At 40.0% G+C, this 12,658-nt stretch overlaps 1 protein-coding gene across 3 annotated transcripts in view; it reads right to left on the reverse strand.

Annotated features, from left to right (window-relative positions):
• The window catches only part of LOC115795397 (ephrin type-B receptor 1-B), a 170,057-nt gene that overhangs the window by 60,010 nt on the left and 97,389 nt on the right, over positions 1 to 12,658 (reverse strand). For all 3 annotated transcript variants that reach the window (XM_030751287.1, XM_030751285.1, XM_030751286.1), the window contains exon 4: positions 1,124 to 1,279. In XM_030751287.1, the coding sequence (XP_030607147.1) occupies positions 1,124 to 1,279 (156 nt within the window). The remainder of the gene's footprint in view (positions 1 to 1,123; positions 1,280 to 12,658) is intronic.

Consider the following 12,658-nt stretch of genomic DNA (forward strand, 5'->3'; position numbering starts at 1 on the left):
GAGCTGAAGTGAACCTTAGTGATACAACCAGTTACTGCAGCCACTATCTGTGTTTTTTTTTCTTTTTCTTTATTCATCGTCTTTGTGCTGAACTGTGCTGTTGCCCCCTTTCCTGTTTGGGTTCCACTTTCCAACCAATCAGCATTCCACCTACGCATAACGCCATCCCTGTTGGGCTACGTGCTGTTGTTTCTTTTTTTCTAGGACTGTGCACGTCCTTCTCGATGCACAGCCAAATCGTCCACAGACAGCCATGCTGCACTGAGGTTTCTCTGCACCTTTAAGGCACTTGTTTATTTTACAAAAGAATACAAGGCCAAAGAAGTGCAATGAACTCATATTTTAGATGTGAAGGCTATGCAGCTGCTACCTGATTAGAAAAGTACTATGTGGTTCTGAGTCCATTTGGGCCAATTAATCAGGTTTATGTGAATAAATCAGGCCTAAATGAACACTTTACCACACCAATGATGCTTCCAGGTCTGGTGTTGTTAAGAGAAAAAACTATTAAGACACTCCCCCGTGACAGTGGAGGAAGTGAGGTAAACAAACTTTTTGGGGTCTAACAATGCTCTCCTTCTGCATAACTGTGTGCCAGCAGGGATAACAGGAAGGCTTAGCATATTGCTTTTACATCATATTAAGATAACTATGATGCTGTGAGAGGCCTTATTGGATCTCCAGTGGATAACGGCAGGACAGTGTCGAAGTTTCACAGCATTTGCCTGAGTAATTAGGACTTCAGGGGATGATAGTAGACACAAAGAAAGAACAACAGCGAAAATGAGAGAAGTGAGAAAGGATGAAGAGAGGAAGATAACTGAGAGGAAACAGAAGAGGCTCCATCAATGCTGCTATGCGATTAGTAAGACCACACTAAGAAGACAAGTAGGGCGCTGGATAAATGCACATTTATATGCATTTAAATAAAAATAGATAACCCTGCTCCTCACCCTAGGATAGCTGGGACAGACAGTGGATCCTTTTCACTTTGCCTTAGTCTTGAATGAGCTCAGTTTAGAGAAAATGTCAGAAAATGCCATTTCTGGAATTTGTTTATATATGGTTTATGATATATAACAGTGTTTGAGCACGTAGCCAGTGTAATTTTTTGTATGCTTACTGGTGCAGGGTTTATCTGGCTGATCACCATCCCCACGGTAGTAGCCATTGCGGCACACACAGATGGTGGCGGCCTCAGATGTGGACCGGCTGTTAGGAGGGCACTGTAGACAAAGACCTGGACCTTGGGTTGACTTGAAGGTACCCGGTGGACATGCTGTGACAAGAGAAAAACACTGTTAGAAATGTAAAATGCAAAAAGAAGAAAAAAAAAAACAGCTAAGCAATTAAGATTAATCCAATTAAAGGTAAGCAACAAAGATTAAGCATTGTGAGAACAGTTACTTTTATGGATCGCCTTTTTTGCATATGCATTTGCACGAGTTACCCTTTCAGAGCACTACATTTTGTGAGGAAAATACTTAAATGATTGAAATGTGATTTACAGAGATTTGGGGGGGGAGCAATTTACTGCAAATTGCACCATATTTAACAGAGAAAAGAAGCATGCCTTCTTCTGCTCCTAATGCGGCTGCGATCGTTGCTGCTAGGAGGGTTAATTTATTTGGAATGCCAGTGGGAGATGTTATCAGAAAGAGTACCTAATTGGCATGGGTGGATGGCTCAGGGATGTGAGTATGGTGCCAGAGCTTTGGCTGTGTCCTGTAGCTCTCCACTGAGTCCTCACCCTGAATGTTTAGAGGCGAGCTCTGCATATCTATACAGGTATGCTGATTAAAAGGAGCTTAACTGAACTCAGCATGGAGTGTTGTAGGGAGGAGTGGAGACCCTGATACCCAAATAAATTTGTTTTTAGACATATTTCCACACGAAGATCAGCCCATAATGAATACTGAAAAATGCGCGAAAGCCTCGATATGTCTTTTTTTCCAGCAGTGCTGAGAAACGACAAAGTGTTTTAATGTCTGAATCTTAACATCTGTAGGCACACATAGGCTGGGTGAGGATCTTGCGGCAAATAATGTTTTGTGCTCTTCTACAAATTCTACAGGTGTGACACATGGATTTCAGGTAGTACAGCTGAATAGTTTGTAATCCCTCCTCCAGATAAATCCTACACTCCACCTGAGCTGTCAGATTTATCCAGTAAACGGCTGCCTCAGCCTACAAGTCAACACACAGTCCCCAGCACTTTATAATAGAAGAGTTTGCCCCTTATATCAAAAACATTTGGATTCTTCTCCGCTGTATAGATCTGAACTGCTATGCTGTTTCCAGACAGAAGAACATGCCTAAAGCCCGTGCTTAAGATATACTACTTTGGTTAGTACATTATTCGCTCCCTCTGTGAGTCTGCTCGTTTTTGACCTGCTAATTTGTTCTTCTGTTGGTAGTTGTTTTTGTTTAATATTTAAATGAACTGGCTGCATCTTTGTTTATAAATTACAGCATTGTTAGCAGAATCTTCCACACCCACTCGCACATTTTTTGCATTGTGTTCTCATTTGCCCTGCTTAGTAAATCTGACCCCTTACTGTATGCAGACTAATAAGGTGATGGATGTTCATATTTCAGAGTACAACTGAATTTCTCTTCTAACTGTTGGCAATGAAAAAGAGTGTTTTTCCAGAAATTCTTGCTTTATTACTGAGCTTTCACACATTTCAGTTTTCCTCATGCACACAATCAGACCTTCATATAGCACTGTGTAAAAGTTTCCGGCACATTAAATGTTTTTATTCATCACTTGATACCATGAGGGAGGCTCCGATCACCCAAAGGTTATTCTGCAGCATGACTACAATTCCAGACAGGCAGCCAGAGCCATACTGGCTTTAATGAGAAGAAGAACAAGGATTTCTAAAACAGTCCTGCCAGAACTAGTTTTTGGATGTTGGTGTCAAAGTCCCAAATTCTAAAGGCCACGGTGGAGTATGAAGATTATTGTAGCCGATAGCATTGTGCTTAAGTGCAGGCAATAGCCTAATCCACTCAACCCCATATCCCAAAAGAATACAAAGGGTTTCTGTGTGACGTGGAGGGACTTACTGAGTAAAATAACTATGATCAATATCTTACATCTCAGCAGACTTACTGATAGGGGATGAAGCTCTGGCACCTCTGCACTCCAAAAGGGGGAGAAGTTATAGATTTAATAGGACAAGGCCGTGTCTATTTGCCTGAGTGACAGACTGCAAAGACTTGACTTACTTGTGTGAGAACAGCCGTTTTATTTATTTGGCTCACAAATACTACCTACTCTACCCCAGGATGCATATCAAGAAAAACAATGACAGAGTGTATCAAAATAACAGGCCATTGGTTTCGCTAAGTCAAATATTAATAGAGACTGGCTAAATCAGTAGTGAATTTGCTTACAACAAAATGGTCCTGTTTAATCTGACTAAGAGCCTTCAGTTCTAATATGAGCACTCTGCCAAGCTATTTAAACTAACAATAGCAAGGAGATGGGCCCATTCTCCCTAACTGCCAGGTCAAACAGGAGAGAATGTTGGGGTGCACGCAAGGAAAACCTCCAGACTCTGAATCCAACAGGCTTTTAAGGTTCAATTAAGGATATTATTCTTTATTAAAAATGTTATGAGGTTTGATTTGGAAGATAGAATTCCTGTTTTTATGACTCTTGCATTCTAACATTCAGCCAGGACCTCTGACAGGCTGTTAGGAACAGATAGATTTAAAGAAAGTTTGAGAAATAAATCAGATTAAAGAGAGAGAGGATTTATATAAACACACAATTTAAGATCATTCCCAGTGAGCGACTGTTTTTACATGTTCTTTGGTTGGGCTGACAGACACACCACAGGCTAACTGACTGACCTTATGTCTAGTCACACAACAATTTCCACACACGGCCAGACCACCAATATTCATCAAACGTGCATGATCAAACCACAACAACCGAAAACAGCTTGCAGAAGTACATATTGCCATGTCGTGGATGTCTCAGAGCTGTCTTGATACAGCAGATGTGCAAGGGTTGGCAAAGTGTTGCACAGACATCGGCAATAATGGGAGTGGGAGGCATCTTTTTTAGTGTGGGAGTGATAGTTTGCAAACTCTCTTGACTTGTAACACTGACTCCATGTGTGATGAGATCAAGCTTCTTCTAATACAAGAACATGGAGACTCTATAAAGCCCTCCCTGGCCATATGTGGGAGCGCATACCAGCTGCAGAACCATTTTATAAAGCAATAACCTCCAACAATATCAGAGATTACAAGACGATAAAACACAGATCAAAAATTCATTTTTAGCAGGAGAAGGGAAGAGATCTTATGTCTCATCATCTTTGCCATATAAAACTCAAACATCGGGGGAGCAAAGCACCACATGCATGCAGATGGCATCTCACAAAAGCAAGCACGGAAGCTTCAAATGCATTGCTTGGCTCTTCTGAAAAAGGGATCACAATAGGTTGTTCGGCGTGTGTTTAATGAGGTGTGAGCAGAATATGTGCATTGGATTCTGCCCTCGGGTTGTGTGTTTACAGACAGACAGTAGCTGGGCTAGACACTCATAAATGGGAAAAAGTGAGGAGAAAAGCAGGAGAGCCCGTGCTGATTCAGCTGTTTGAGATAGCTGTGCTACAAATGAGTCTCCAAGCAAACCTATGGGCAAAAGAAAACACACACTCTTATATCCCTGTACACGACTCACGTAAATATACACACTTCATAATCCTATGAAACACTCCCATACTGGCATCAACAATATCATGTAACTACTGCTGACCCGATTAAATGAGACGGCGCACCCACATTTTCCGCCACTTGACTAAAATATGTTCGACAGAACCTGAGATAATTTAATACCTCTCCTTGGGAAAAACCGAAGGTGCAACGATCAGCATTTACATGAGGTGAGATAAGTGACAACCTGGCAAAAACAAAACAGCCCCACACAGGCAAACACCTCAGACACAACGTAAGATTAATGTCTGTCTAAATTATAAGTCTTGCTTTGTTTTTCTCTAACTGAGGAAAGGTCTGTACACTACTTGCTCCAAGTAATAATTTAATGCTTAAACACACACAAAAAAAGCAAAAAACAAGAAAATTCAAAATATAAAAGCATTAAAAAAAAATGCAAAAAACAGTTATGCAAATGTAACGTTTCAATACGCAGGATTTTCTTCAGGCAAGCTTCCTCATTTTTTCCACCATAATGTTGCTGTTATTATTATTATTATTGGACATGTTATACGTGCTGCTTTTCCTCTGTCTTCTTTCAGTAATTGACACATCGTATGTGCATGAATGGTAGCATTAAACTCATTAATTAGCTGCCTACTAATCTGCTCCATAGAGTGAGAGAGAGGAAAAGCCAGATATGGGCAAAGAGAGAAAGTCAGAATGATAAAGTGATTTGAACTATTATGTGAATAATTCACAAAACCGCAAATGTCTTGTTCTAAGGGCTGGCAGCCCTTAGAATATACCGCCATGCTTTATTGATATTGGAACTGAGCCCAAAATCTTTCCTCCTGATTTGTGAATATTTAGGTTGAAGGAGGTCAGGAGTTCCTGTGCCACAGAAGGGGGAGGAAGAAGGTTAAGGAGAAGAGGGAGAAGACGAAGGAGAAGAAGAAGAAGAAGAAGAAAACATGCAGCACATAGACCCATAACTCATCAGATGTGTTGGTTTTCAGGGACAAGAAGCCTGTAATATTATATCAACAAGCAATTAGTCTCCCCAGTGGGCGAATAACCCACATTTGAAATGGATGTATGCAGAAACAAAACATTCATTCCTCTGAAGTGGTCCCTACAGGACTCTCTTTGCATTGTTCCTTCTCACTTCTCTTTTCTGACTTCTTTTTGTCTGTCTCTCTGGAATTGCTTTTTTTTTTTTTTTTCTTGTACCTTTCCTCCCGTTGTTCCTTTCTTGCCTTGATTGACAGGTCTGAATCTATTCGGAGGCTGGCTGTCTTCCTTTTCCTGCCTGTCTCTATCTCACTCTGCAGTTAGTTGATGGAGGTGTGGCAGCTGTGGATCCCTGCTCACTACTCATGACAGTCTAACTGGGATGACTTCATGTCATAGCAGAGCCTGAGCAGCAGAGATGAGATGATGATCTCTTCAATCTCATTTTCCCACCTGGTTCAAGATTACTGGTGATGACAAAAATCTAAATCTCTCTAACGCTAACCAGCATGTAGATCAACATTATATACTAAACATTTTCAGATTCTGAGTTAATTTGAAAAAAATGTTCATTCTGTTTCTACACAACATTAGTGTATTGATTAGCCAAGACAAACATGAGAAGATAAGGAATATGAGGTAGTCTCCATGAGCAGGCATTAAGAATAGTTGATGCACAGAGCTGCTCAGGGGTTAGACTAAGCAATATGCTTGCTGAGCGCATAATACGGTGCAAACTGCAGGCAATACATCAAACATGGAAGCGCACTGGGAATGTCTCGCATTAAATGCATGTGTTTAGAATATGCACTTTCAAAAAGTATGTAACCCATACGAATCGGAGGTAATTGAAGATGTGGGATTAATGGAGGTGCTGCGATAAATATTACATTAGCTTGTCAAGCAAGCATCACCAGGTGTCGGCAAGATAAAATGGAAACGTGCAAGTCAGGAATTGCAGAAAGCCAAAGGATTATGACTAAGACAAGATTGGAAACGGGTCTCCTATGCAAACCCAATCAAAGTTACAGTATACTAAATCCTTTCCCTGACTTTTATATGGGAATTGCTGCGAGGTATGAGGCATGAGGTTTTAAACTGCTGTAAATGACTTAACCGATAATTGCGGGAATGCAATCAAACATGGAGTAGTTGATATGGAGAAGGTTATGTAATAAGTCTGATCATTTCTCAAGGAATTTCCATTTCATGTAATGAAAATCTAGCAATCCAATATTGAGTGGTAGCACTGAAGTGAGGAACATCAAAGATGTTTGGTTTCCTAAAATGCCTTTTGGCCTGATGTAATCAATACAGCCTTTAAAAAAAAGAGAGAGAGAGAAAAGGAATTCCGACTCTGTCTGTGTGAGGTTTTGATGCAAAGAGGGTGTGTGGCCTGTCAGCGACCCTGAAGTACCACTCTTAGCCCCCCACTGCACCCTTAACCCCAACCCTCATCCATCACATGGGACAGATCAGTCTTAAGAGGCTTTGGATTCATGCATGCACCCGCTCACTCACAGACACTCATGCAGACAGACGTATGCCTGGGTCAAGACTCCAGTTGACCCCTATTTTACAATTTTATTGCTGAGTCTCTGAGAAAATCAACACTCTCCTTCTAAAACAACAGGAGGCTGAGTATGTGCCAAGTGCATGCCTGTGTGTTTATGTTTATGCAATATCTAAAAAAATATCAATTGAGTGGTGAAATGAACAGGTTTGTTTGACAGAGGGGACACAAAACGTGTCAGGACAGCCAACACCTTAAAACAAAAAGGCAATCAGCGGTGTAGCGTATTGGTATTCAGCCTCGCTCTTCTGTCATTGTTCATTTTCCAGCCACAATCCACGTAATGAGCTGCTTTTCCAACCCAGGTGTTCCATTTCTTCACAAGGTCATTGAAAAACACAATACAATTATTTGAGACCGATGCGTGGGCTGAAACAAAGCCTTGTCAGAATCATCAGAAAATGCCCACAGGATATTAAAAGTCAGGGTTAGGGTCCTCTCAGGGCTATGATTTATTAATTTACAGAAACTGATTTGAGCATAATTGAGGACTTTTTTAGTCATCAAACTGCCATCATGGGTCAACACTGGACAGACAGTTTCATCAAAGATCTGTGACTTCAACTTACGTTTTTTTTTTTCTTTTTTTTAAACAAGTGAGACCATGCCTTCTTTACTTTAAGGCATCCGGAGTTCACTGTGGTGACATCATTTGGCAAGTCTGGTCAGTGTGGGTTTCCACTATACCCTGTCATCGCCTTTTAATCTTAAAGAAAGAGGGAATGTAGGAGGGATAAGAGGGAAAGAGAGGTTTTCTCAGGAATGAAAGGGATGGTCAAAAAGGGTGCAGTGCTTAAAGCATACCTCGTCTGCTTTTGTTAAGACCAGCGGTGCTGAAAAGTTCCGCCCAAAGAACACTCCCTCTGAACATTAATCATCTGTCCATTCTGGTCCTGTCAGAGCCTGTCATCCAAGGTAAAGCAGGCAGCTAAATCGACAACCACCCACCCACCCACACACACGCACACACACACACACACACACACAAGCTCACATGCACATAAATGTTGCCCGTATACAGCTATCCTGAACTTTCTGCTGCCGTAGTCCCAGCAACTGCTCATCTCGACATACCTACTCTCTCAGCGAGCTAATACAGCAATGTCTGATGTTGCAGAAACTTCAGCGAACAATAGTTAAACCCCCTTGAGAAAGCCAAGATATCTTCCAATTAGGGTTGTGGTTCAACACAGAGCTATAGTGCTGCGGGAGGCAAAACTTCAGTAAAAGGAAAGAAAGAAACATGGAGAAAACTAAGAGACATTTGCATCCTATATTAGTTTTAGACAGTGAGGTCCTAATATTTAAAAAGAAAAAATTATAGTAATTGAGTACGGCTGCAATGCTGAATGTGAACATGTCCGGAGAGGGAAAACCATGTCTGACTGTTTTCAATAGATGGCAGTGCAGCAGTGAAATAAGTGGAGGATGAGACAGTGTCCAGTGTGTAATTTCTCCAAAATATTCTGTTTGCTTCACATACAGACATGAAATTCAACAGTATCACTGCTAATGCTAATGAACAGAACATGTGTCTCCCAGACAATGAATAAAGGATAACACATTCTGTTCAAAATTAATTTGTGTGTGCACGTATCTGTGCGTGTGCAAGCCTTAACAAACCAGCAAACAATTTAGCAGACAGCCCACGCCCTTGGGCAGGCTGTTACCATAGTAACCTCACAGCCAGTATTTTTTTGGCCCACACTTTTCCTTTGAACAGCCGGCCAATGACAGACCAGCTGACTGGGAAATCTGGCTTACTGAAAGCACATGCATGAATTGTGTGTCCTCATGTGCACATGGATCTATGCTTGCGTATGCGTGCGCATAATATGAGCCCGATACAGATCGAGGGAGCTATATAATCTTTGAGCTCCATATAGACTCGAGTGTCACACGGCAATTGGCTCGTCTGTGTCATGTCTGACACAGTGGCTCGATCAGGTCAGTTTTATTTCCAGGAACATGCAACTCTGTACCAGGGCTCTGAGCTTATATTTCAGGAGGAGAAGTGTTCAGAGAGGAGAAGAAGAAAGATACAGAGAAGACAGAGGACCAGGAATTCCAGGAAACTCCATTGTGCCAGTCTATTTCTGGTTGGCAAGGTATTAGTGAAGACTGCCCTCATATTACCACTCAGCAGGCAGTAACATGTGCTTCAATCTACAATCTACACTGTAATCAGAGCCTAACATGGGACTGACCAGGCTCATTGCCCACTGCAAAGTAATAGAGAGACAACATCAACAAAAACAAAAAGAAAACACACAAGGAGGTATGAGGAAGACAAGGACAGAGAGTTCCTTGATGAGGGGTGAAACCAGATAAGGAACCTAACAAGAGGCACTCTGTACTCTCAGCATTTGACTGGTTACAGGATGCAATTAATCTAAAATTACCCCTGTAATTACTCACAGCCCTTAGTTACTTATTTTTATTTTATCATGATGTTTGGCAGTGACTAATTTTTAATTTAGTGTTTTTCATTTGTTTTGTTTTTTTCATTGCTAGTTTTATTAATTTGCTTTGTTAATTTGTCTGTTGATTTATTTGTTTATACTTTTAGCTTTAGTAAGTTTTCACAGTGAATTTTTTTTTTCCATTTTAGTTCAGTTTTAATTTAAATGTAATTTAGTTGATATGTTATTTGTTTCAGAAGCTGGGGTGGCTCGGGCTCAGAAATAAGAGGAGAGAGCCATTAACCCAAAAAGTGGGTGTTTTTTGGTGGTGGTGTTGTTACTGTTTGTTTTTTTTAGTCCCATTCTGAAGTGTCCATATGAGAGACACTGAAAACTGCTTCAGATGTATCATCAAGGTCTGAGTGTATCTGATAGAGATAGTACTGGAGGTATTTAAACAAAGTGATGTATGAGTGGGTGAATGTGGATGGAGCGCTTTGTGTTTAATATGAGGACTATTGGTCAGGGACAGGATTTAGGAAGTTGAGATGAAGTTTGACAACAAAGCTACTTGCTTAAGACGAAGGACTCAAAGCCTTTGAGCTAAACATTCAGTGTGCACTTGTTGTGTTGACAAATTTTCAGCTAGTTTTGTATACCTTGGTGTGATGTTAATTAAAAAAAAAAGAAAAAAGAAAAAAGCAGCACATGAAATCCATCTCAAAGAAAATATCTAAGATTTAATACATTTAGTTACCCTTAGATAATGGCTAGCATCAAAAGCAGTTATGAGTACTGTACCTTGTGATTAATTACCTTGTGATTCTGTCACACAAAGAAAAGGAGGTTCCAAGGAAAACAGCTTGCTCTTTATTGCCACTCAATGTAGCGAGACCATTAGCTTCCTCTCAGCACTTGTCTCTTTTAAGCGTATCTAGGTCTTCATGGCTAGATCAATTAATCTATAGTAGTTAGCAAAAGATGCCTACTCTTGCTCCTTTTGCTCATTTGCTGTTGCTTTGCTCAACATATTACATTTACAGCCTTCAAACCTTTTATCTGACGCTCATCGTTCTGATTCTATTACAGACTAAATGCTATGAAAAAATGCTAGGAAATAATAAGATGCAAAGAGAGAAAGCCTGGTCATTAAGTAATGGATTTAATTAATCATATGCAAATGGGAATCTGCAAAATACCAATTGAAGCAAAAAAAAAAGAAAAGAAAACAAAGCAGAATCTCAAAGAAGAGGTTAGCCACATTTGCTAACTTTGTTCAATGCAGGAAAACTGGCTCAGATTTTGTTATGTGTTGACAAAATGTGTTTAAGCGATGACAAAGATTCAGTAAGTGTCTTAAAGCTGTGTTTATATCTTGGTCATACAATCATTTTTTTTTTTTTTTTTTTACATTTTTTTTATAATTTATTTAGAATCTTTGATTCATTTTATTATAATATTTGTTACAATTTTCTTGGTTTTTTTTGTGGATAATTTACTTATTTCTTTAAACACTCAGGTTTTATGATTCGTATTTGCTCTTTTTTGTACAAAGAAAAAGACTGGATTTTCTTAAATTAATGATGCTTAGCTGGTACCTGCCTAAAGCTACAAACTGAAAATAAGCATGGTTGGCTGATTTGTACATCTGTGCCACCACAACATTTGAGGCACCACAAAAAATATTTAAATAAGTTACAAAGTTTAAAAAAAAAAAAAAAAAAAAAAAAGCACATCATGTAAGGTGTGGATAATTATTGATTTAGCCATGCAACCAGAACTACCCCAAAACTGCTGTACTGATACTGCAAGGTCAGTGAGGGTTTGACTAAAGATTTTATTCATTGCGCAGGTTTTTGTATTTGGCCTAAAATTGGACATGCAAGGAAAAAAAAAAAAGTTTTAAAAAATAATTTCTATACATTTATTATTACCTCATTTCCATCAGAATCTAGCTGGAGATGCACTGATCTCAAACACATACAGCTCTTGATAAGCCTGTTCAATGTTAAAATCTATTCTAGCAAGGCTAAACGGCAGCTTTAAATACTCATCTATTCTACAATACCCACCCCCTGATCTTAGGGTGGGGGGCACACTAATGAGTGTAGAGGCCTGGGAAGAGGGATTAGTAATTATGAACATACAAGTGGAGTAGAGTGATAAAACAACTGAAAAACAAAGGTCCCTTCACTGTTTACCATTCCCTAATTTGATTCCTAATTGAGCGTAAATAACACAATGTTTACACCAAAATTTTCTGGCAAAGACAAGCAGCCATGGCAGAAACACTCAGTTGAACACAGTTATGCTCATCCCTTTGATGATCTCAGGAAGAAGCTCTCCCATTCACAACAGCATCATCACATAAAAGAGCGGTGACATGTGTTTGACCAGTAGCGAGCATCTGCACCAGCTCATGTTGATGCTGACATTTTCCTACATGGCAAATATGCTATCAGACGGAAGCAGGCTCGGAGATGGTTGGATGACGAGAAAGAAAAGGAGTCTGGCTTTTTAAAATCTAATAGAAATTTTAGAGCCAACCCTTAGGCTGCAGACATCACTAACAAGACAAGAGATGGACAGGTGAGAGTGGAGAAAATGAGAAGGGAGAGGCGGTGTGAACTACACAGCAATGGCGTGCCCATCAGGAGCTCTGAACTCTGGGATTGTGATGACATCAACTATTATAAAAATAGCTATATAAATTCTACATTTACTAGTGAGATGTTCCGCCTATCCACCGTACGCTGCCTTTGCTGCTTTTATGCTTAATGGGAAGAAATGACAAAATGTTTTGCATCAAAAGAAAAAAAAAAGCACAAATTATGTGTGAAGCGTAGGTAAGCAAAAGTGACCCAAGTGAGGGATATAAGAGTGTGAGAAAGGGAGAGAAAGCGGAATGGGGAGGTGTGAGTGAAATAAAGTGAGAAAGCACTCAGGAGTACATCTTGTCACTCAAGTTGGTGGTGGCAGAGTCCCACAATAC

This window comes from Archocentrus centrarchus, chromosome 17 (genome assembly GCF_007364275.1).
Source record: "Archocentrus centrarchus isolate MPI-CPG fArcCen1 chromosome 17, fArcCen1, whole genome shotgun sequence".
NCBI classification, from domain to species: Eukaryota; Metazoa; Chordata; class Actinopteri; order Cichliformes; family Cichlidae; genus Archocentrus; species Archocentrus centrarchus.